Here is a 25,869-nt window from a genome sequence, read left to right as displayed (position 1 = left end):
AAGCTATCTGTAGTATTCCATGTATGTTTCTCAACTTCATGTGCAACAGGACAATGTTCAGAATTATCAGAATGTGGAAGTATAATCATGTCTATGCCTTTAAAATTAATTTTTGAGGGCAGAAAGAGAACTAGCTTCTGAAATGAAACTAGAAGCACTATCCAAAGGATTCCGAGTTACTTGTTTAGGCGAGACCAGCCAGCTTTGAATTTATAGCCCAGAAACCAGAGGCCTGGATTTTACAGCACTCTTAGCAAGCTGGGGTATAAAATACCTTCAAGCAACACTTCTGCTCTGAGGATTACTTCTGTTTGTCCAATTACATATATGCATATGTATCTATATATACACATACAGGTATCGTTTTGCTTTTATTCCTTCGTGCAAAAACTCCTCCCCAAAAGTGCTCTAAGCCACTAATACAAGAAATACACTTCTTTTAACATTCTTCTGGCATTCTTTGCATTTACAAGGCTAGCAAAAGAATATCTACCACTCCTCTGTAGTAGGTAGAAGTGACCAAAATTAATGAAAGTTTCATTAACTCACTTCATTGGAAAAAAAGTCTGAACTACATACAGTTATGCTGCTCCTTCTTCCATACAACATCAATCTTCCTTTCAAAAAAACCCAACCAAAACCAACAACCAAAAAAACCCACCAAACAATACTCCCCTGTTTTTTCCTGAAAAATCTCAGGCAAAATAAGTCTTTGCCTTTCTGTATCTGCTTTTATGTAAATTCTACAGCATTGGTAATTGCTGCTGTGATCTGAAATAGTAATCTGGCAAGAATTTTTTGAAGTGGGTTTTGGCCCTTGTGCATCAGTTGGCATACAGAAGCAAGAAGGCTACTTCTCAGGGTTTAAAGTGGAGAAGACAGAAATAGTAATTTACACATAACTGAAGTGTGGCAGCTTAGTTCATTGTTAAAGGAAAAGTTAAAGTATGAATCGACACAGCATAGGTTTTGTATGTTTAAAAGCGTTTTATATAGTGACACAAACAGAGCAAGCATGTTACTGGAACAAAAGTCCCCTATACAAAAGCACACTCCTAGAAGAGGTTTTGGTTTATGAGAAGTTCTAACAGGTAGTCTTACACTCTGCATGGTGTCACAGACTTCCATCTTTAAAATAGCTCACTGTCAAAAATATGCAGCCCAAACTTACTGATCTTCTACCAGATCAGCATAAAATGACCATTCCAAAAGCTCTTTCAGTTTGTACATCTGTCTTATGCTGTCAAAGACAAAAGAGCATGTATCATCTTATGTCATATGCATGACACTGTTTAAGATAGAAAAAGTTAAGCTGCACTCCAAAAACTGGTTTTAGTGAATCACAGGAAGAAATTAAACACATTACAGTATCTGCATAGTTTGAATTATACAGAGTGAATTGCAAGTTTATGAAAATAAAAACATCTTTAAGTCACAGGTTGGAAATTAAAAGACAACAGTACACTAGTAGATTATATTCATTGTCAAAACTAAAAAAATGCAAGTATGTAAAGTGATACCTTCACAAAATATGCCATTTCCAATACAGAGATACACAATCATTGGAAGATTTGGCAAAGCAAAACACAGATTGGAATGTTAATCATGATCATCCCCGGCTTGCTTCTTTTTGATTTAGATGCTCATAACACACTGTATGAACTGAAAACAGAATAACCACTTATTAGATGCATGGTAAAGAACAAGTGTTCACTTTCTCTCCTAAAATACCCATTGTCACTACCCTTTTCTGTAAACAAATTCTGTCCATGAACAATAAAGCTTTGAAACTAAATATGAGAATTAGCTAAGAGTTATATAAAAGAAAGTATCTCCTTAATAACAACAAAAAACCTCCCAGAAATACTTGCATTTAGTGTTCTCCTTTTCCTGCACAGATGCAGCCAGGAAGCCAAGACCTACAAGCCTAACTGAGTGTGACTTGCGTCTGTTCCCACCACACCTCCCCAGCCTTTCCTGGAGAAAATGCCTACCAAGCCTTCAAACAAACAAAATAAAAATGTCGCAGAAAGTGATGCTAGCAAGTGATGTAGCTTCCTAAATCTTCTTGAACCATGCTGGTAAGAAATCCAGACAAAAATGCACAACAACCTTTTACAGAACTCTCTAAAATATGTGAGAACTGAGAACTTTTTGAGACAACACTCAAATCCCAGAACCTTTGTGCTCTCAGTAACACTATAAGCATAGGGAAGAGAGGCACAAACTCAAATCATAACTGTTTGCCTTCAGTTTTAAGTTTTTCTTTGCCCTGTATTTTAACTAAAACCTTAAAGTTCACTTACATCATCATACTGGAAGTTCACAAAACCCTGCTGAGATGTATCCCTTCTTCTAAAACATTCTGCAAAAATGCATTATGAAAACAAAACAGAAACCAGGTAAGAAGAATTACAGTTAATCAATTTTTAAAAAAATGCATAGTATTTTCATAACATTCCCCAAGTCACATGAATGAGAACTCATGCGAACACTGCAATTCGTCCCAAGATTTAATTTCTTGTTCTTAATTTTTATATTTATCATATACAACCCTTTATGTTCTTTTAATAAATACAGTTTCCCAATTTTGGTAACATTACTCTTCTAGTCTCTGGAATAAACCCTGCACTAGTTTTAAGTCCATTTTTCAATGGGGATTTAAAAAATCATAATCTGTAACTGTTACAGTTCTGCTCATAAACTCCATTGAAAGAAACCTATTTTCTGGTATGTAAAAGAAAGTTGAACTTGAGATGAGGAATCAGATTTTATTAAATAAAAATATATTATGGCGATGACAGTAACAAGGCTATAAGCTGGCATACCAGTGAGAGCTCTCAGTTTCACACAGCAGGAAATGTAATCATCAAATGTAATCTTTCCGTGAGTGCTGTATCGCCTTGTGATTGCAGTCACTGCCTGTGGGCTCAGTCTAAATCCTATTTGAAAATAAAAAGCCTGTTTTGAAAAGACATGTAAGTTAACAGAATCTAACACATTTTTAATTGGAAATATCATGTGTCAGTTACTGCAGGATGATAACTGGTACTGGGAAATGCTGTAAATCAAGTGTCAGAAGCAAGAACATTTCACAGCTTACCCATATTCATCAAGGCTTTCTCCAGTTCTTGACGATCCACTGTACCACTACTATCGCTGTCAAAACTCATGAAGTGTTGCTTCCAGCCATTGACCACAGCCCAGAGTTCTTTAAACTCATTAAATCCCATTGTGCCAGACATATCCCTCTGATTCCAAAGCTAAGAAAACATTTCTTAACTTAAAAAAGATAAGAAAAGCCCTCTCTTCAATGGAAATTTGTATTATTTTTATCATCTGTAGTTAAAAACTCTCTCTTGAAGGTCCATATTAAGAATTTATTTTTTTTTCCTGGTAGAAAACTAACTAAAGCATCCCACAGTACAGACAGAGATAACACTACTAACCAAAACCAAAGGTCAGAGAACTTGCTCTCCCCACTTCTCAGTGAAACCTGATAAAACTATTTGCTCTTTGTGAATTTAACTTAGTTTACACACTTTTCTTTTGCCTGCCACAATGTAATTTTTACCAGTAAAATACATATCCAAAATAAAAATACTGGCCAAGGGAAAAAGGAAGAGTATCAGTTCTCTCGCACTCTTAAGTGAGTTTGTTCAAGGTGAGAGTTAACAGCCCTTCCAGTTTCATTTCCACTTAAAAAAAACCCCAAAAAACAAAACAGCAAAACTTTTGAACAAGACAATTTAAGTTTTGGCTAAACGAACTCCAAAGATTCCAACCCTGCACAGTATACTTAAGTCTTCCATAGGTCCTACTGCTGAATGCCATATACCATTCCATTAGATATTCAACCTGATTAATTCAGGCAACAGGATTTAGGGGGGCCTTAGACTGTATTCAGGCTGTGTAGTAGAAATGCTTAATTCATTAGGAAGGCCTAGAAAAGTCCAATTTGAAAGGCATAATGGGCGGTCTGCCTAAAATTCTATTCTAGGCTGCCAGACCTGACTCTTCGTACATTCAATGGAGAAAGTCCCCTATGCTTACAGGGATACCACTTGTAAGATCAGTCACAGAGAGCCTCATTTATTATTATTTCATCCTGTAAAAGGAATAAGAATGGAATTTTGTAGTTCCCCAGTCATAATGATCATAATACTTATTAAGTAAGGGCTGAATAGGAATTACAAAGCATTTCCCAAATTCTGGCACCCTCTCATCTTTGCTTACATAATGCAAAAATCTTTACATTTCATAGTAAAGGATACATCCAGCATTGAGATCATGAGTCTGCAAGTCTCTAAGTTGAAAGCTGTTTAAAAAAAGAGACCATATTAAAAAGATAATTTTTTCATCTAAATGTAACATTTTTAATTGTTTTATATTATATACTAATAATATTAAATAATTGCTTCCACTGTATACAGCCATACCATATTTTGATCCAAGTAAGAGCTTTTCACCACTACTTGTCAGAAAAACTGACAGCAGACAACCTGGAGGCAATTCAAGTTACATCTAAAATTAATTTGCTCTCATCTTGATCCATAAAGGTTTTGGGTTTCAGTCAAAGTGGTCACTTGTATTTTACCACTTGAGTAAGCCAGTTTTACTCAAAGGAGCTTGATTTTGAAAATTGAGCACTATGTATCCCGACAATGAGTCCTGCCACATAATTTTTTGGTCAATATCAAAGCTCAATTGCAAAACACCTTTTAAAGAATTGGCTGTCCATTACAAAACAAAACACTTCTCCAACTGCACAGCTCAGCAGTGGGGAACTAAGGAGGCTGAGAAGGGAAGTCCCACATGCACAGAACTGAAGACAGAGAATTTACGTTTCAAAGTAAGTCCATATGGAAAGAAAGCCCATTTACCATGCAAATAAAAAAACCCCAAACTTCTGCAGAAGGCACAACTGTAAGTGTTTTCTAGTAGACAGCAGAAGAATTAGCATGCTTTAGGACTGGGTTTTTTTGATGGTTTGTGTTTTTTTTTTTAAATTTAAATCATTAACTTACGTTTATATGCTCCTGCAATCCCTGACTGGGTGAGACATCTCTGTAGCTCATCAGCATCTATTTGTCCATCCTTTCGATAACAGAAGATGTATCAGCTATTGTTTTAATTCCCTCTTCCAGGCTGATTATTCCCAGTACCCACTCCCTTTTCAGTGGCATTAAATTAGTTACCCTTTCAAAAAACAAACCAATTATTTGTCTGCCGTATGACAGAATCTGACTTTTATAACCCGTATCTGTAATGACATTTCTTTAGTTGACATTTTTGCAATATGCATTAGCTTTCCCATCTAACTATGCACTAAAAAATAAACAGGATTGGCAGGTTTGCTCCAAGCTTTACTTAAAAAAAATATATACCCAAACAACAAACCCACATCAAATATTGGTAACATACTTGAGAGCCAGCTGCATAGAAACCAAGGTGCAAAATTTTGAACAGAAAGACAGCTTTCCTTAAAATACTAAATTTTACTTAGTGAGTATTGCAGTCACTCTAGTTCATACGTTTATGTTCTCACTGCTACAGGAGGAAACTTGGAACCAAGATCACACATACTCTCTTCTCCAGACAGCCTTAAGACTACAAATCTAAAAACTCCTGCGTTCTTTTTGAATAGTAAGTTAGCAGAACAAACAAAAGCAGAAAGCAAAGAACTCTGAAAGAAAAAAATAAACAAAACCAACCCAGAAAAGATACCTATCTGCAAGGTTTGGAAAATTACTCACTTCCAACACATCCTGCTCAGGGCCAAATAGAGAAAACAACGGCCAACTCATGGAAAGCAATGAGCTGTCAAAAGAGGAGCTGGAATTCTAGGTCACATAACTCACACACCCAATGTAAAGTTCAGTTCACAAAGAGTTTGAGTGTAATTTAACCTCATTCAAGGATGGAACATTGTATCTGCAGATACAAAAAATGATGTCACTTTTGTAAAGCATTAAATAGTGAAAAGGGACTTGCTTTAGATTTGAAACAAATTTATTTGCCTCAGTGTTTTCCTGATGTTTTTAAATCTAGTAAGCATTTTTTTCTTCTTTGCTGTAAGAACAGACACATGCTACTACATGGCATGGTGGGAATGGCACAGCCAGATAACTTTCAGAAAAAAGGTATCATTATTTATAGGAAAAACTAGTTATATTGAATGACATTTGACAAGGTCTGAAAAAACAGCAACAACATTTTGATTTTATGTGAAATTAATATTCACAGGAAAATAAAAAAAAAAAACCAAGAAAAAATAAAGATTTTAAAGAGCCATGCATGTTAAGCAGCAAATCTCTTCAAAGGCCTTTTACTTTCTGAAACAAAGGCAGGATCTGCGTAATTTGAAAATGGGCAGGAATACAGAAAAGCACAATTTGTAATCATGATTAACATCACCAAAAAGATGCCTGGCTTTTTTTTTTTTTTTTTTTTTTAAAGTAGAACTTAAAGTGTAGGGGCTTTTCAAACAGACTGAAAAAAAGAAAACTATTACTTCCTACAAAGGCAGACTCAATTAATTGAATAAAGATTTGAAACAATACTTTTTACTTTCTCCTGTAAACAAAGAAAACTAATTCCTCAAATCTAAGACAAGATCTCTGTTGTAAACTACTTCCAAGAAAGCTCAGAGATATCATTACATATTATTTAGGCACAAACCCAACACAGTGAGCAGCAAACCATAACCAAAAACTTTACAAATTCTACAGTACATACTTAGAGAAAACTGTGAGGTGTGGCTTTTCACAGACTTGCATGGACGGCTATAAAAGCAACTGGTAAGTTACCTGTCACATTTCACGGTCTCCTTATAGGGTTTTTACTTCCACACAGCCACTGGTGTCTGAAATTGACTCCTCCAATTCCAAGGATAACATTTCAAAAGCTACCCAGTTTATTTCAATAATGAATGATTTCTATGAATATAAAGTATTTAAGAGTACCAAAGTGCTCTTTAAGCACTAACTTGATCATATCCATTAGCTTTCAGTTTCCCAGCTTTCAGTAACCATGCCTCACTTGAGAAGCCTGGTGATGGTCTACGCCTTGCTAAGGTTCAGCTCCTGTCACCTCTTCTTCACTGCGCTGCATCTCATTTGCTGTTACCACCCTTCCTCTTTACAGCAGGAACTTACTCATTTTTCCAGCACTGGTTCCACTGATGATTCCTGGCACATGTCCAGGTGGCACCTGGATTCAGAGGCATCTCAGCTGGCAGGCAAACTGTCAGCACATTCGGCAGAATTTAGCTTGGGCTCCACCTTAACAGAGAGGCCTGCCTCACTGCACAAGGTCATTCCAGTGTTCTCCTTTACTAAGAAAACACTTGCTCTGCATATTTTCATAAGCAATGTTAAAGAAGTAATATATAGGCTGTAAGATGCATTATTTATTCAAAAGAATAATGTAGAGAACAAAGCCAACCCAACCACAGTCTTAAAACCAGGAAATTAAACATCAGCCAACTGTTGAATTTACGCTTTCCTGTCATGGTTATGTCTACCTATGGATAACAGATCCAGGAGCAGAGATTTTAGATATGCACACCCCCTAGAAGCATGTAATAAATAGCTATACATATGGCCAACAAAGGCAGAACCTCAGCTCAATAAACCTAACTTATTTGCTCCTAAACTTTGCAATATAGTTCAATAACTACTTATTTCTAGTAACATTCATAATCATACAGAAACAATACACGACACAAAATTACAGGCAACAACTTAAAAATGCAGTGCATAATGACAGGGAAGAAAAAAGAAAGGCCTAAATCAAAGTTGTAAATGCCATTTCCTCTATAAGAATTATCACTCCATCCTACCGGCAAACCCAGATATTGGCACAACTCAAGACTGCTTTTCCATGTGTGAATGTATTAAGTCTATTAACATCATCCAATGATATCATTAGCATTTCTTGTTCTTAGCCAGGCCATCTCCACAGCCCATGCTTCCCATTGTTTCTGGCTTCTTTCTCCTGAAGGTGACAGCATTCTCCAACCCAGAGCTGAGCCACAGTTCAGTTACAACATTTCCTGTAACTATATAGTTCCTGTATATACTTACGACAGGAACTGTAGCATGTACATACACACAAATGTGTGTGTATATATATATGTACGCATGTACACACACCCCCACGCACTCTATAGAGAAACTAACAGCGTTATTTGAACAGTATAGTTCCTGTGTATATATAGCTATATAGTATAGCTATACAGCTATATATAGAAGATAGGCTAAGTAAAACCATTCCGTTTTGGTTTTTTGTTTTTAAATCTTGAAACAAGTTTTCCTTACTAAAAGTACTAGGCATTCCTCCTTCCAAAAGGTAATGCAGAAATTATTTCCCAGAAAAAAGATAATAATACAAGAAATAACAACAAATAAATAACAGAAATTTACCTGCCCTGCTACTGCAGCAAAATAACCATATAAAGGATCCTGAGCTTGTCCAGGGAATGCCGGTCCTCCTGGAGCTCCTCCATACTTCAGAAATCAAGAAGAAAATAAATTTTAAATCAGTGATTCATTTAACTGTTAAGAAACTGCAATATTTGTACTTAAGAATCAACTTGTGTTTCTATATACACACCATGCAAAAGAACGTGAAACCAACCAAAAAGGAACTTCCTTATTAAAAAAAAAAAAAAAAAAAAAAAAGACACAATCTTGGTATTGATATACTCATTTACTATAAGCAGATCTGTGTAAAACCTTGCAAAGGAGCAATCCACTGAGCTAGATGCAGCATGGTGTATCTCATCAAGGAATTTTCGTCTACTACTTGCAGAAAATGAGGTATGAAAATAACCACTACTAAGGCTCTGCAGATTTTTCTTTCCACTTCAGAAAAGTTGAGCGAGATAGATCTTTAGGGAAAATACTTGGAAGAATATGCATTAAGCATGGTAATTTTTTAAAAAAATATTAACTGAAAATCATGGAATGACAGAAGTTAATCCTGTCCGACAGAGTTGAAACAGCCACCTGTGTAACGGAGTGTATACCCGACATTAACTGAGAAGAATGCGCCTGCAGGAGGCAGCCGGAGCTGACCAGGTGCACCTTCCCCTTTGAGCCGCTTTGCTCTTTACCTCCCCCCAGCACACAGAGCTTTACGCCAGGTGTCGGGCACAAGACCTCGCTCGGGGCACGGCGTGGGGAGCCGGCTCGGGCAGCGACACCGCCGGCAGGGGCCCTGCCCACCGGCCGTGTGCCGCCTGCCTCCCCTCTCCCGCGGGCGGGCCGGGCCGGGCCCCCCGGCTCACCGCTTCGCCGCGCAGCCGCCGCTGCCCTCGCCCCGGCGGAACGTGCTCCCGCCTCAGAGCGCCCGGGGGCGAGGGTCGCGCCGCCCCAACTCTGCCGGCCGCTCGGCCGTCGGGCAGGGCCACAGCGGACCGGCGGGGGAGCGAGGCCGGCGCCCCTCACCGCTGGCGGGACAGCCCGGAGGGCGCCTCAGGGCCCCGGCAGGGCGCGGGGAGCGGGGGGAAGGCAGGGAACGGGCTGCCCCGCACTCGGGGTCGTCGCCCCCGCCTCAGCCAGTCTGCCCCGCCGCCGCGGCGGCCCCGAGCCCAGGCTCAGCGCGGCCGCGCCCCGCCAGCCCCCGCCGCCCGGGCTCAGCCCGCCGCCAGCCCCGCTCACCCCGCCCTGGTAGAAACCGCCGCAGGGCGCCGGCTGCCCAGGAAACGCCATCTTCGGCTGGCGGCTGCCCCCGCCAGGCCGGCCTCGCCCGGGCGCAACCACCCGTCCAGGAAGGGGGGACCGCGACGGGCCGCGGGCTCTGGAAAGGGCTGGAAGCGCTGTCACCCGTGCGGGGCTACCGGCTGCCCCGGTGGCAGCCGGGCAGTGCAAGGCGGTGGCGTCGGCAGCTGACACCCCCTACGCCCCCGATCGTAGTGGTAGGGGCCGACGGCCCGGAGCCGCCTTTTCCGCCCCGCAGTAGCTGGGCGGGGCGGCCCCTTCCCCTGCGTTTTGCGTCGCTGCCGGCGGGGCTGGGGCTGGGTGCGGGAAGTTTGCGCCGCGGGCGGCGGAGGCGGCAGCGTCAGGCGCGGGGCCGGCGGGGGGCAGGGAGCGGGCTCGGGCCGCCCGGCAGGCGGCAGCGGCTGCGGTAACCAACCGCACAGCGCGGGTGCCCCGGGCGAGCGGCGGCGGGCAGCCCGGCGCACCGAACGTGCTCACCGTGAACCGCCCGCCTTGATGTCAAGTTATTTCGAAATCACCCGCGCGTGATGTGCAGAAAGGCCGTAAAGCCCATAAACTCCGCAGCCCGTGCGTGTGTATCGTGTGTCACAGCACGCTTTCTCCTGAGTCTGAGCACCTGCCCCCGATCCCCAGGGGCGGATCCCATCGATCCGCTCTACAGTTTTCTCTTGGCCCTGTGGGTCCAGGTTCTCCTGGGACAGAGGTGAGGGGGGATGGCCGGGTCCCCCGCAGCGCTGCCCCTGCGGCCGCCCTGGCGCGGGCAGCGGGCCGGAGCCGTTCCCGGAGCCCCTGGAGCAGTTCCCGGAGCAGCTCCCAGCTGTGCTTCAACAGCCGCCTCCAGGCTGGAGAAACCGGTACCGCCCCTGCTTTAATCCTACTGACCCGTCGTTGCTGCCGTACCCTAGGAAGCGACGGCGACTGAAACGGCCACGGCTTGGTCTGAGCTGTTTATCTGCAAAATACGAGAACTTCCTCGTGTTGGGGGGTATGTAATGAAGTTGCCGGAGGATGAGAAATTATTTCCTAGAGTCTGTATGACTGAAACCAATCTACTGATGGAGAGACCTTGCAGGGTAAATGGTCTACTGTCAGAAATCTGGAAGCGTAACATTTTAACTTTTGTTTGTTAGCATAATTTCCGAAGAACTTTATACATTTGAGTAGGACCTTACTAATTTGATCTCTCTAGTTTATAGTAAACTTTTCATTAAGAGTGAGTCACCCTTCTCAGCTTCTAAGTCGTCCAGTAAACAGCTTTCCTACAATGTCTGTATAGCATATATTTTTATTATTTCAGCACTAATTACACCGATACTGTTAATAATTGCCAGTAACATGAAAACAAGTACTGTGGCATTCTGTGAAATTTAATATTCTATAGAGTTGCCAAAACCGAGAAAAATCATTATTTAATACCTTCATCACACAGGATAGCATATAAGAAGCCCATCCTTTCAGGGTAGCTGAGAAACAAAGTACTGAATCTGGCTAGCTTTTCAGCTTAAGAAATGCCTATATCACAAGAGTATTTGATTAAGCATCTGTTGATACCAAACTGTGCAGTGGTCAAATACTTTTATTTACCAGACTTAATCATGTGCAGCGTGGGTCACTGGAGATACTGTGCTGAACCTTTTTAGAGTATATGTATTAATGTCTGGGCAAGAGCATTCCCAATTAAAATAGGATCTAGGTACAATGATAATACTAAAAGCTGGAAAGATTAAAAATAAGTGGCAAAATATCAAATAGTATATATGTATTGTCAATAGCTTAAAGATAATAGGAAGGAATTTTTAATGGCTTTAGTGAGAAAAAAATGTAGGATTCAGACCAGCTGGTAGATAAAGATACTAAAACTGTACAACAGTAGCTGTATAGAAAAGGTAGATGTGTTTTATAAGTTTTGGGTTTTTTGTACTTGAACTCAGCATAAATACCTAGCCATCCTGCATTTGCAGGGCTTCTACTGAGACTTCTGGTAATGAACACTGCACTCAGTAGTTTATATTTGGAAGATCATTTAAATTCAACCACACATAAGCAGAAGTGCTTGGCGACAGTTGTAACAAAGTGATGTATTTTACCCTGTGATGGGTAGGCATTTTGTTGGCACTGGTGCATTTGTTTATTTGGTATTCATCCAAGGATAAGGAAGGCTGCAAAGGAATGCTGTTTGAGATTGTGCACATCTGCCTTTTGAAGGGCTACTGAGCTATGGGTGACCTTTAAAGTTACAATAAGATGATCACATTAGAAATACACCAGTCAAAAATCTGTATGGAGTAAATAGCTATTATTTTGCGGGTCTCAACGAATATGTAATCCCTTTAGTGGGAAGACTGAAGTCGAGCAACACAGAATACTAGTACTATTGCCTTTTGTTGTTGTTGTTTGTTTGTTTGTTTTGTGAGATAATTCAGTATATTTTCCTAAGAAAAGACCTAAGTAAAATAATTTTGTTTAGGAAATGAGACTTATGTGTGCAGTTTACATTCCATAACTTTGCTGCATTCTTTGCAATAGGATGTTAAGAAAGAATTCAAAACAGCTACAGTAATAGCATTACTGCCTTAACATCTGATCACAAGTCACATTCGTTGTATGTACCATGCTTTCTCACAGTGAAAAAAAGGCTAGCATAAACCCACTGCAAATCACACGAACACCTGCCCTGCTAAGTCTGGGTACATTTAACCCTGACATGAGCTCACATATGATGTGGGAATTCAGCTGCCCTGAACTGAAAGCCTTGAGTCACCCGGTGCTGCCAGTTATGTTCCCATCTGGCGTAGTGGTGGGGAGATCAGTGGTGGCGTGCTGAGGCCTCAAGCTTTCCTGGCAAGCCAGGTGTGGAATTTGTCCTTTTCAGAACTGCAATAAAAGAAGCTAGGGGCGGAGACGGGGAAATTAAGGTGTAAAGTTCAAATCTCCTGAGGTGTTTACTTAGCACATCTGAGGGGATAGAAAACTTGAGAATAAGTGTATTACTTAAGGAGAGACAAAAAATAATCTCCTTACCATTTTAATTGTCATAACTTGGGAAGAGGCGTAAATTAAAACAGTGGAAAGGTAAAAATAGTACAGACCAGAGGTCTTTATTATAGTGCCTCGGTGCCTGGGAATGGGTGGTGCTCCACTGTTCTGCTGCCTTTTCTTTGACATCACCCTTTCTTTTTCTATTTACTGCATGTTATTTATGCTCAGTTCTGCAGCCAATTACTTTCTACAAGGATTTTCTGTAATACCCAAGTTTTATGTTGGAACCATCAAATAAATGTACTTGCAAGGATGCGGGGCAGGGGGAAGGCATTTCTGTCACTTTATATGTAAAGAGAGGATGGAGATTAAAATTTTCTATAAATTTTGATTGTCCGGTTTGAGCTACCTCAGTTTTCTGCAATCCTATATGACTTCTAGACTTACTTTTTGCTCCCAGCTCCAATCTCTTTAACAGATGGTTCAGTGGTGACTGACTTCCTTACTCTGTACTCCTTCCCTTCTTTGTTTGGTCTGTGTTCAGCACGGTGGGAATTCATCACTCACTGGGCATCAGCAAGAGTATCACTGAACGCCTAAACCAAGATAACTTTAATTGTGGATGGTGCAGCTAGTGAGGTTTTGATACTGAGATTTTTGAGGTTAACAATCATACTTATTCCATGCAGTACAATAACAAAATTTACCACATCTTTTTCATTATAAATACAGCAAGTCGTGCGTACCCCAGGCATGAGTTCTCTACAGAACTAAAGCTAAAATGCAGGTTTTCTGTAACAACATTAGTTTCTAAGACCTGGCAGGTTGCAGTTGAATGGTTCCCAAGATGGTCTTTAACTGAAGTTATAATTACAGTATAAACATATCTGAAGGTAACAGTGATACACACCTGTGATGTGGGGAAGACATTTACAAATCTCGTTTCTTTGCTTATCACTTTACAACTGAGCTTTATTTCTTTACCATGTACCTTATTTCAAAACCTTCAGGACTGAAAATTTGGATAATTTAAAACAGATTGCTGAAAACTAGAGCAAGTCATGCAATCTCCTGTAATCTTTTGGTTGAATAACATGGGGTCAGGATCCACATCTGCTGTTTTCACCAGACAGAAGCCAGATTATGAAAATGAACTGTGTATAAATGATTGCAGCACAGAAGCTCAGCAATAAGGCATCTGATTCCCTCTGTACAGCACTTCTTGCAATCATATGTGTCAGCATATATGTTCTGATATAAGTCAGAATATATATTATGCTACTTTACCTTCTGACAGGGTAGGACTCAGCTGTACTGGCTGGAAGATAAGCATTAGTTTGTAAAACTCCCAGGTGCAGGTGGAAAGAGCTGTGAAGCCTGATCCTTCTGAAGCAGTGTTGCACTTGTCTAGCTACAGGAGGGTATGCCTGGTTCCCCTCCTATTTTCTGGATGATTACACTGAAAACCTATGGATAGCTAATGAAAAAATGGACAAATAGTCCAGGAGGCCAAGCCTGAAATGCATATTCTGTGGGCTAAAGAAAAAGGTCCTACTTCTTTGTTCTCTTGGTTAGACTTTCATTTGCACAGTGGCTTTGCTGTAATACATGAGCTGAAGCATGTTGTCTTAAAAAATTCCTTTGAGCTAGGAACTTAAAGGAGAGCTTGTTCTTAGGTAGCCTAAAACTCATTTCTTCTACTTTGTGAGTGAACCCCCTAAGCATTAGGGGTTGGTTATGCAAGAAAAAAAAAAAAAAAAAAAAAAAGGCATTGTGTTGTTCCCTGCACCATGTTTTGTAGTGAGCCCAGTTTGGCCAAGTGATCCAGTTGGAGGATTTAGGAATTATGCTCAGCTTGAGTACCAAAATGGTGGTAGGTGGGAAATAAGCTCAGAGGTGGTTAGTCAGCCATGGGGCTATGCTTCTGGGCAGAAAACCAACATGTAGAGTGTAGAAATGATGTTTCAGGTGTCTAAATTCTGTGATTGTCACCCATTAGGTGCCTGATGTCCATTTGGGCTCTCATTCTTACCTCCTAGGTTTCTTGGGAATCTAGGCAGATAGCTTTTATTCTCTCCACGTCTAATGCTTGAACTGAGCTAACACCATTGCAGTGCTGCCAGAATTCATCTTCGTTTGCTGATCTGTAATTTCCATAATCAATGAGACTGGCAGAATTACAGGGAAATGTCTTGGGCTGGTTTGCATGTGACCCACAGAAGTGGCATGTAAATAAATGACTCCAAGAAAATAAAGTTTATTTTTTATTTGCTTGCATGTTTAAGCGCCCCACTACCACAAGTGATGCAATGGAGTTAGCATTTGGGGAAATCACAAGTTTCAGCATGCTTGGAGTGAATCACTTTCCTGATCATGATGTCTTCTCTTGGTGCCTGTTTTTGTTCCTGTTTTTGTTACTACATGGGATGGGTGTTGAAAATTCTTGGGATATTGCAACATACATCCCCAAGTGGCCAACATGAGACCTACTTGCTGTTCCTGTCACAAAATTGTATCATACTTGAGTGCACTCTTAAAACAATACCAGTGAACAAAAAATTTATTCTTCTAGGTGTGCCTTTTGTAAATATTTTTTCTCACATGTATAGGCCATGCTGTTTTTCTTGTTCCTTATATTAGCTTTTTTGCTCCTTTTGTTTCATTTCCTACGACCTTTCTGAATTGCTAAAGAGCGAAGGAATCAGCCTATTGCTGTGCCAAACATTGCCCACCAGATGTCACACTAGTACTTCTAGTACGGGTACATCGGCCCGTGCTTGATGGCGCTCTAACCTATACCCGGCTTTTAGCATATACAAATATAAGCTCAGCCAAAGGTAGAGACAGCACCCACCTAGAGAGGTCTCAGGTATCTGCTGCAGGAGCAGCTCCTTGGGTCTCCGTGCTGATCTCTAATAGGAGTTTGTAATATTCCCAAGCCATTCTTTGTGCCGAACTCCCTTTTTATCTAACAGTAGTTTAAGAGTTCGTATATAGTTTTTTCTATTGGAAAAAAACTTAGTATAGGTTCATGCATTTTTTTTAGAAATCCACTCTGAATTTTTTGGCTAATATTTAAAAGTTTGGGTATGATAGTTCTAAATAACCAGATTGTTTAAGCAGTGTGGTTTCTAAAATTACCTATAAGTCTATCACTTAAAGTATTCCATTTTGCCATATTTTATATGAACTAGATAACAGGGAACATTTCTCCTCCTTCTGTTTGGGGTAAGAATCTTTTTGTCCACCCAGAAAGAGTGAGCACTATCTACAAATGAGGTCATGATTACTAAAGTCAAGTCAGAAATCATTAGCCACCTATGTATAATAACGTATCAAAACATCGTTATATTTGATGCATCAAGCTTCAGGACATAGTATCATGGCTGTTAGGACAGCTGATGCTGTACAGATTGCTCTTATTTCAGATTTGTCAGGTTTTTCTTGTAGACTTTTTTTTTTTTTTGGTCATATTGATGCTTCTTTCTTGTCTAGTTCTTTCGAGGCTGATCCTTTCATGTGTTGTTAATATGTACATTATAGGTGATTATTCCTATTCTTTCAGTAAAATTATTAGAATTTTCAGGAAAATAAGATAAGGCTTCTACATCACCTCTTAGTAAAACATCCACTTACGTTGTTCAAAACTATGCATAAAGCTTATGAGAAAGCAAAGGTATGAAGAGACCAGATGGGCTGTCAGTTGCTGTACTCTGCTTCAAAACGTTTAGGGCTTTCTAATTAAAAAAAGCTACAGAACTTTTGTTCTTGTTGTTATTCTGATAATATATTGTCATTAACAACAATACATATTTTTATGTAATCTAACTGCTCCAGGAATATCTACAGATGCATATAATCACTTGCTGTTTTGCATTTGAGTTGTGCATGCTTGATGTTACATCCAGGAATGAAATGGCCTTGAGCTGTCTAAGAGAACTCTGCCAGGTTACAGCAAAACTTTCTGATTCCCTTTGAATTTTATTTAAGCAAGAGTTAGAGTAATTGTTTGGTGGCAGTAAAAACTAAAAAAAAGGCTCTTTGGAGTTTGCAGTTGCTTTCCATGTGGTACCCCAGTCTGAGCAGTGTCTGTCCATGGGTGGGATTCCATTGCTGGCTAAAGCCCTTGTGAAGCCAACAAAGCTGTGGATATGCACACTCATTTCCACACTCTTCTGAATTCGGGTGTTTGTATAACTCTGTAAGGATGTTCCCATCCCCTTCCCTTTCTGCTTTCATCTACAGATTTTGTGTCTTTGTTAATTTCTGGTGTTTTTTATCACCTCTCGTATTAGCTAATATCTGAGGATTTAGCTTAACTCCAAATCTAACACTATGAAGCACTGTCAGCCTTTCACATACATATTTCACATACATCCTTCACAAAACTGATCAGAACTAGTGTCCCTATCATGTTCTAGAATGGAAGCTAATGAAAATACTAAAGACTGGGGAAAAAACCCTAAAAGCCATGGTCTAATAAACCCACAAATGCATGCAGGGCAGAGCCAACCCCATAGTAGTTCTGCCATGTGAGATGGTTATGTGCTGGCTTATGACCATCATTATCTCAATGTAAGGGGCCCCAGGTCTTCACTGGTAGTGGGCACAGGGAGTTATACCTGCATAGTCCTATTTTGCACAGGAACTTAAAACGCTACAAAGACTGAATCAGTGAACAGTCTTGTGAAGCTCTCTGCTGAAAACCTGCTTGGGACCGGAGGTCACAGATATCTATCATTACCCTTGTAGAAGTGGCCAGGCTTTTTCTATCTGAGAAGCAAGTAAATCTGCTGCCTCTGGAGGTTTGCTTTTTAAGAAGTGAGAGGGTGGAGGGAGGGAGGGAGAGGAAAGTAGAGAATGAGTGTGGATTAAGGGCTTTGTTTTGTTTCCCTCATGAGCTCTGTTAATAAAACTAGTCAGAAAGCAATTCTCTGCAAATACTGCCCTCTTCATCTCTGGAATAAAACATGAAGACATGTTAAGGGGTATCGTTGTCCTGGTTTCAGCTGAGTGAGAGTTAATTTTCTTCTTGGTAGCTGGTGCAGTGCTCTTTTGGACTTGGTGTGAAAACAATGTTGACAGCACACTGATGGGTTTGGTTGTTGCTGGGTGATGTTTATACCAAGTCAAGAACCTTTCAGTTTCTTGGGCCCTGCCAGCACAGCTTGCCACAGCTTGGGCCAGGACAGCTGGCCCAAACTAGCCGAAGGGATATTCCATAGCATATGAAGTCATGCTGAGTATATAAGCTGGGGGAAGAAGAACGAAGCTGGGGAGGGCGAGGGATTTGGCTTTATGGCATTTGTCTTCCCGAGTAATTGTTACGCGTGATGGAGCCCGGCTTTCCTGGGGATGGCTGAACCCCTGCCTGCTGATGGAAAGCGGTGAATGAATTCCTTGCTTTGCTTTGCTTGCATGCACAGCTTTTGCTTTACCTATTAAATTGTTCTTATCTCAGCCCTCGAATTTTAAGTTCTTTTCCGATTCCCCTCCTCATCCCTCTGGGTAAGCGGGGAGCAAGAGAGCGGCTCTGTGGCACTTAGTTACCAGCTGGGGTTAAACCACAACAGTCCTTTTTGGTGCCCAGCATGGGGCTTGAAGTGTTCAAGATAATGACAGGTTTGACTGGAATGAGCTAGTTCAAATGTATAGCTGTTATTGCTGGTTAGGTATTAATCGTCAGGTTTCTGTGCTTGCCATGAGACTTGCTTGCCCTACTGTATATTAGAGCCTAGTGCTCGTTAGTGACTCCTTTTTGCTTTTGCTGCTTGCTGAAAGATCTGATTTTAGAAGTTGTCTCCAATGCAGATAAATGTTAGATATAAATACTTTGTACCCAAAGAGAGTGACTTGATTTTTTTCTGATGCAGGAGTTAGAGCTCAGGATGTCAGTGATGGACAGATGCCTCTTGATTCTCTCTACCTTTGAACACTACCTCTTTAACTCCTTGTAAACAAGACTTTCTCCCCTCCCAAGTCTTTCCACCTATGTAATTTGTAAAATCTTCAGGTAGGACTTCCATACGTAATTCACAGCATGAATATTCAGCAGAAGTAATCTTATTTAAGCTTTTGGCTTTAATAATTGCTTTAAACTGAAAGAAGGTAGATATAGATTAGATGTTAGGAAGAAATTTTTTACTGTGAGGGTGGTGAGGCACTGGCACAGGCTGCCCAGAGAAGCTGTGGATGCCCCATCCCTGGAAGTGTTCAAGGCCAGGCTGGATGGGGCTTTGAGACACCTGGTGTAGTGGAAGGTGTCCCTGCCCACGGCAGGGGGTGGAACTAGGTGATCTTTAATGTCCCTTCCAACCAAAACCGTTCTATGATTCTATGATTTATTGCATCCAAGATTGGTATGTGCATTAACACTGCACCTACTTCTTGCACTCCAATACCTTTGTAGCTTGCTTTTTCTGCCATAGGTAACAGATTGAATTTAGTAAGTTTATTTTATTATTATATATTTTCTAAATACTAACCATCCTTACTTAGGAAGTTGTTACTGTATTTCCCACTAAATTTATTTTTACTGTTTTTCCTAGCACATATCTGACAGAAACAGTGTTTGAACTGATCACTGAAACTTCTTTCTAGATAGCTAAGGGGAAAATCCACAGCTCTTTATTTACACATACTCTGTGCTTGTGCTAGAGCGACCTACTTAAGAAACTCTTCACTTTTTTCTTTCTTGTAACCATGTGGGGAAAGAAGCAGATGATGAAACAGCATGATCGTTTTTTCATTTTTCTGTTTTTAGGAACTCCCAGAAGAATAAGCAAAAGGTGTGCAAATGGTAGCATTCACACGCTCGTTCCCACATTTTAAAGAATGAGCAAGCGTTTTGTGATGTAACCTTCTGCATTATGCAGGCAATTAATATTTCATTTAATGCTGGTATCCCTGTGCTAAACTCAGTGATTTAGGTTTGACTAAAGCATCTGCACCAGCACCCATGTTTGATCTGTTTGCAAGAGACAGTGAATCTACCTATGCTAAAGAATACTCAGCTGATAACATGAGGATAATTATTCCCAGTGTTTTTGTCTTCAAGGCACAACCAGAAGGTTTTTAATCTAAATTTGCATGGCTTTAACTCCAAGTATTTTTGTTGTATCTTTCTCATGTTGGGATAATGATATTTGGTACTGGTGCTTTGTCTCTCTAATGGTTCTAATACTTCTCCTAACCTACACTTTTACAGCTTATTAGTCTTCATGTTCTTTTCCTTGGAAAGAGGAGTTGCAATGGAGCCATATATTTCCTTATGCGTGTGCTTTGAAAATAAGTGCAACAGCATCAAATGTCAAATACCTAAACCTGGGAAGAACTAAGTAAGTTTCTTTACTCTCAGCCTCTAGGTAGAGTAATTTAAAGAGAGTTGCGCCTTTAAACCGAGTCAAAGCTGCCTAAATGCACTTGTGGTTTTATCTGAAGCTTATGATACCCACTGTATGCTTCTCTCACACCTGCTGCCCTGTTAAACAATCCCAGAGTTACATATGTTTGTATGGCTTGTGGGTTTTTCTGCTTTTTCATAGAAGAGACGAGCTGCCTTCTCCCACTCCTCCAGTTACTGGATTATAAAATTTCATCAATAGGATAGTGACCTTGGTGTGTTTCATTGCATTCACCTCTAACATTTTTTGCTGAAGTGAATGAAATAAATTCCTGTAGTCTGTAAATACAAGGAATATATCCACATTCTTACACCATTTTTGGTGTGATGGACTTTTCTCCAGAGTCTTTATTGTCCCTTTCACAGTGTGAAAAAGAACACAGCTACTGCTCTCTGCAGCAGTTAACTTCCTTTGCCTTTACATCTGAAAATCACAAGACTCTTAGTTTTTTCTTCTGTCCTCCTTCTCCTACTACCCTAGAGCGTTTGAACGTGGTTCATCACCCTTCCTAGCAGGCCCTCTGTGAATGGGTTTCAGCTGGTGCTTCCCAGGCTACATCTCCTTGGGCTGGGAGTGTGGCGTGCAGTCTTTGTTCCTCTATGATTACCTTCTGCCGAGCTGGAGTCAGTGGTGCTGTGGCTGAAAATGCACCATTCAATGAATTGGTTCTGTGTGTATGTGTCCTCATTGCTCGTAAGCATTTCCAGAGTAATATAGCTTGCACATTTCCTCAGCGATGATTTTATGATTGTTTAGACTTGTTATGTGAAATGATGGGCCTGCAACTATTTCCTAGAAACTCCCTAGAAGCCTGCTTACGTGGTAGTTGTTCTCCATATGAATTTACCAGAGTAGGCTGTAAAACCTGTAATCTTACAGGTAACATAATAGCTGTTTTCACAGTGTTATTAACAAAATTTTATTAGCATTTGTTTTTTTGTGAAATTGTGTTCAAGTTTGAGATTATCTGCAGTGACTTAACATTTTTATTTTTTTACTTTATTTAGGTTTTTTTAGTTTTAAAATAAAAAAAGTTGTAGTTGGAAATACCTTGAATCTTTCATTGTAATCATCAAGAGACTTTAATCTGTGGTTCTATTTCTACATATGCAGTAGGACCAGTATGATTTATATTTCTCCATAAATATATATATGTATAAATCACATTTTTTCTTCTTCCAAATGAGATTCTTCCCCGGGGTAAAATATATGTTCCTTATATAGCCACCGTTCCAGACACTTCAGATAAGTCACGGAAATCGTAAGTTATGTTGGCTGAATACTACAGTTAAAAAAAATATCAGGTGATCTCTCTCTCTCTATATATTATTATATATATTGAAGTGAGGGTAATCAGCTGTCAAAATCATTTGCCAAAAGCTGTGGTGAGTTTTCTAATGTTTAAATCAAGTTCAGCAGTTCTTTCAGAATATCTTTAATTCAGGAGTTTTCAGCTCATTTTAATAGATTACCTGCCAGCAATAACAAATGGTAACTAGGATAAAACTGCATGTTGTCAGGAAGCTTAAACTTTACAGCAATCTGCATTAATGTTAGAAAATTTGTAGGGGTCTGTGAACTGAAAAATATGACAACTCCTGATAATTCAGAAAGGAATTAATTCAGGCAGTGTCTACAACCTGTGTTCTGCAGGAAGAGAGAATAGCTAATCACAAGGTTGCCTTCTGGCTCTCTAATCTGTAAGGCTCCTCATAATTAGAGAACTATTCTCAGCTTTAGGAAACCTGCATCCAATTCCTCTCCTTGCCTCTGACTTCCTTCATGATGTTGTATGAGGCACTGACACAGGGATCATTAAAGAAACTTGGGATAGGTCTGTAATGACAGTGAAGTGTGAATCTATGTGTCGCTGTCTTTGTAAAAGACAGGGAAGATGGCTTTTCCAGGAAACGTTGTGTGTGTGTGTTTGAAGAAGAGATGCTAGAAGGTATTCAGTGATTCAAGGTATTTGGTGATCCTTGGGTATTCGGTATTGTCCCAAAAGTCAGCATGTAGCTGCACAAGCCCCTTCATCCCTCTCACACTTCTGTAACTGGACAAGAGGTATCCCTCAGGCTCTGGCAAGACTGAGTATCTCAAGTTGTTGGATATATTTATCTCAACAATGCTAGGCAGGCTTGGTAGTAAAGCAAGGCTGGAGTTTCTGCAGTGTGACTTGAGGTTTGACCTTTAGACCAATCCAGTTTAAGATGTGATTTGGTTTCAAATCTTTGCTTATGGGATTGGAAAACAGAAGCTACAAGCAAAACAAACAAACTATAATCTTGTATGTATTTAACATAATTCCCTGCAATTACTTCTGCATCCATCCCCTCTGATTGCCTGGGCCGGTTCTGAGGGATTGGGATGCTGCATGTGTCCCGTCCTGGGTCCCCCCAAACTCTGGTTCATTGCTAGCCAAGCAGGGAGGGGGAAGCTGCCCTGACCCCTCCTTCCTCCCAGGGACTGCTCCTCTGGCCACCTGCTCAGTTTTGCTCACCTTCTCCGGCTCTCACTTGTCTTCTTCACCGAGTATTGTAGTGCTTCCTTTGATTCAAATTTTCATGCCACATTAATGGTTTGCCCTTTCTTCAGTGAGATCCTGTGTTTGATTTTGCTTCAGTTCTTTAACCATAAAATGAAGATGATGGTGTCTCACATGGAAACAGCGCAGTCCATTAAGCAGTTTCTGTCCTGTATCTGGCCGGTTGAATACTGGCATCTCTCCTGATTCTTTTCCCCTGGGGACAGTTTTCCCAGCTATATTCAATACTGAGCCATGTGCCTGATGCACAGCTGGGTTTGCTACTGCTGCTGCTCAACAGTGAATGGTGTGGAGAAGCAGCTACCGTCGGAAGGGTTGTTGTAAAGGATGAGAAAACAGGCTGATGTGTTCCGATTTGGACTGGGGAAAGGCGGCCATGGTGGGGTGGGATCCCAAAACCTGGGTTAGACTCCCAGGGCTGGCAAGATCAAGCTCTTAATTTGGTTATTTATAAGGTACTGAAATAATTGGTACCATGGAACCAAAAATGTGTGACATTTTCTGTCATGGAGCCAGTAGGAAAGAAGAAAAACAGGTTTGTCTTTTCCCTTCTTTCTTTCTCTCCTTGTTTCTCTGTCATTTTAATATTTTTTTACTTTTATTCCATATACTTTTATCCAGAATGGTTCTTTGAAAATACCTCCTTCCTCTATGCTAGCACTCAGTCATAGATAATCTGTACCAAACATGCCTGTTTTGGGACTTTCTGTTTTGGTCTAGTGGTGTTCAACCACTTGTGTCCTGCAATGATAAGCATATTACAATAACTTACATTTTTTCATTTTTTCATTCATCTATTTTCTGAAGTCTCTAAAGAGAGATTTATAGAGACTACACTTTCTTATCTTCCATAAAACTGGGGAAAAAATTAATGGGTAATAAACTAGGAAAGACCTCTGTGCTGATGTTTAATAGCTTGAGTCTACTGATTGCAGTTAAGCTTTTCCTAGATTAAATCTGAGCAAGTGGGAAGGGAAGCAAACACAGTGAAGGGTCTGTAGTTGAATGAATCTCAAATAATAAGAGAATCTGGATGTGGAAGCAAAAAGAGACAGGAAAAAAGAATGTGTGTGAACCCACATAAACAAAAAATTACCACTTCTGGTTTGCAGCATTTGGAGACATTAGCTGTTTCATGCAATTTTCTGAGGTCTGTGCATGTCCTTTCAAGATTCCGCAGTGTATTTTTTTGTAGCACTGCGGTTCTTTATAAGAAAATAATATGTCAGGGGTCTAGTCTTGTCAGAGCTAGTATTTATATCAATTCTGGATTCTGAGATTCAAGAACGTTCAATTAAGGCAATGTGCAACAATAACAGATGTGCAGTTTTCCTTATCACGATATATACACATATTTGTATAAAAATATAAGAATATCTTGAGGAATGCCAACTTTCCTCCAGGGAACAAATAATTCATATTAATGTCAGGAATTAGAGATATAAATGGAGATCCACAACAGAAGCATGTATAATGCAGAGGAAAAAGGGAGTCTCTGTAGGACAGAAAAGCTTCCATAGTGTGTGGAAGAGAAGCCATATTTGGGCTATTATGGGAACACTGAAGATTTATTACTTATGTTAATCATAGTATGGAAGAGCAGCGGAATATGGGCTGCATAGTTCCTGTGAGTGTGCATACTATTCACTAGTTCATTATTTTGACTAGTGAATCAAACAGGCTTTTGAGCCTGAATCAAACTGTTTGAGACAAGAGATGCTCTTGTAAAATCTTGTGTCTGATAGGAGGTAACGAGCCAAGCTGCAAAAACCTGGCATGCTGGAAAAAAAGGGGTTTTCTAGACTGGGTCATGACCATGTCTTGGGGTGAGAGGTGACTGTTAGATAAGGCAGGGAAGGCTGACAGAAGGTAATGCTGCAGAGCAAAAATAACTTGCAGATCTCAGGACTTGCAGTGTGGTGTGGTGGAAGGGAAGGGAATTGCTCAGATCGCCAAGGTTCAAGATCCATCAGTATCTGTGGTGTCAGCTGCATCCCCTGGGGCCGATGCGTATCTGACATCCCATTACTGTCTCAAATAAATCTAATTAATTAAAATACTTTATTTTCAATAATAAGTGCGTATTTCTTTTTTTGGTTGAAATGGATATTCCTTAGGTATAACAAAAAGGTAAAATGAAGTTAAATTAGCCGCACCACACAGGATGTAGAGGTCTAAAAATCACACTGTACTGTAGTGCTCTCCATCAGAACATATCTTTCTTATGCAGTGGAATCCAGGCTTAGCTGATATTGTGACAATGTCCACATGACCATTTATTTTAAAAGCTGTAATTTATATTTTCTGAGTGTTGACTCTGATTTAGAAGTAGATTTGAGAGTCAATGCTTTATTCCTGCAGGAATTCTTAGAATGACATTTGAACATATGCACATAAATGCTCTTCTTGGCTTCTGGGGACCATATAGAAAACACCCTTTCCAAAATTCATGTTATGATCCTTCTGATGTCCTCTGTGACCGGGTTTTGTCAGTACATTAGAAAAAAAATTATCATATGAAGAGTTCAGCCACGAGAAATGTATACAAGCTACCAACGGTTTTCATAGCACTGGTTATTGTTTTCAAAATATTGCCATTGAACGCTTTTAGTTTAACTATCATGTAAGATTACTGAAGGAAAAGGATTTTTTTTCTCTACAATGTTCAAGAAATAAATATGTAAATTTGTGAAGCAAATACTCCCCAGCTGCCCAAGAATAACAGGATATGAAATCCCTCACTTTGACTGGAAAAACAAGTGCTGCTGGAGATCTGACGTATTATCTGCTGAAGTCAACAAAGAGCCTGCTGCTGACTTCAGATGTGAGATCTTTGGATCAGCTCCTGAGAGCTGCCGCCAGCACCCCATGCAAACAGCCTGCATTGTCTCCTCGGCTTGTATGCAGCAGATACTGGCACTTTATTCTTGGAGTGAACAGTAAATTGCAAATTGTACCTAGCTGCTTAGCATTTTCCGTAAATCGCAGTTGGTGTTTTGGCGTAACAAAGCAACGTGGTATCAGTCCCTGAAGAAGTTCTTTTGTCTTTCCAGCCAGAACTACAGTCCTGCTTGTGTCTGAGACTATGGTTCAGCGGTGAGTGTATTCGGTCAGGCCACAGTTAGCTGGCACTGATTCTCAGCGAGGGTAAAGAAGACCTGGTTTGGCCTGTCCTCTTCAACACAAGGCACTCGGAGACACACAGGAGCCTTGCTTG

At 40.4% G+C, this 25,869-nt stretch overlaps 1 protein-coding gene and 1 long non-coding RNA gene across 3 annotated transcripts; one reads left to right on the top strand and one right to left on the bottom strand.

Moving 5' to 3' along the window:
* Nucleotides 1-967: 967 nt before the first annotated feature.
* SRI (sorcin) lies at nt 968-9,953 on the bottom strand. Of its 2 annotated transcripts, XM_056334886.1 has the most exons (8): nt 9,666-9,953; nt 8,427-8,510; nt 5,028-5,097; nt 4,275-4,318; nt 3,104-3,251; nt 2,829-2,942; nt 2,307-2,365; nt 968-1,662 (listed from the first exon to the last, which is right to left on the bottom strand). In XM_056334886.1, exons 1-8 carry the CDS (start codon nt 9,714-9,716, stop codon nt 1,636-1,638), a joined length of 597 nt encoding a protein of 198 aa, XP_056190861.1. In that variant the 5' UTR covers nt 9,717-9,953; the 3' UTR covers nt 968-1,635. The 2 variants fall into 2 exon arrangements, with proteins under 2 accessions (XP_056190861.1, XP_056190862.1); XM_056334887.1 differs by lacking the exons at nt 5,028-5,097; nt 9,666-9,953.
* LOC130147547 (uncharacterized) lies at nt 5,981-6,452 on the top strand. The gene is made up of 2 exons (XR_008821275.1): nt 5,981-6,106; nt 6,144-6,452. It is a non-coding gene; the product is annotated as an uncharacterized LOC130147547 (long non-coding RNA).
* Nucleotides 9,954-25,869: the final 15,916 nt, after the last annotated feature.

Source organism: Falco biarmicus, chromosome 4, assembly GCF_023638135.1.
Source record: "Falco biarmicus isolate bFalBia1 chromosome 4, bFalBia1.pri, whole genome shotgun sequence".
Classification (NCBI taxonomy): Eukaryota; Metazoa; Chordata; class Aves; order Falconiformes; family Falconidae; genus Falco; species Falco biarmicus.
The sequence above is the reverse complement of the archived record's forward strand: the minus strand, read 5'-3'. Positions and strand labels throughout refer to the sequence as shown.

Excerpts from the sequence above, each read along its gene's own strand:
- SRI (XM_056334886.1), bottom strand. The coding sequence starts at position 9,716 with ATGGCGTTTCCTGGGCAGCCGGCGCCCTGCGGCGGTTTCTACCAGGGC. Across the intron at positions 5,098-8,426 it reads TTGCTGCAGTAGCAGGGCAG|GATGGACAAATAGATGCTGA; the intron begins GTAAATTTCTGT and ends TGTTATCGAAAG. Across the intron at positions 1,663-2,306 it reads TGAACTTCCAGTATGATGAT|TTCATACAGTGTGTTATGAG; the intron begins GTAAGTGAACTT and ends TTCTGTTTTCAG.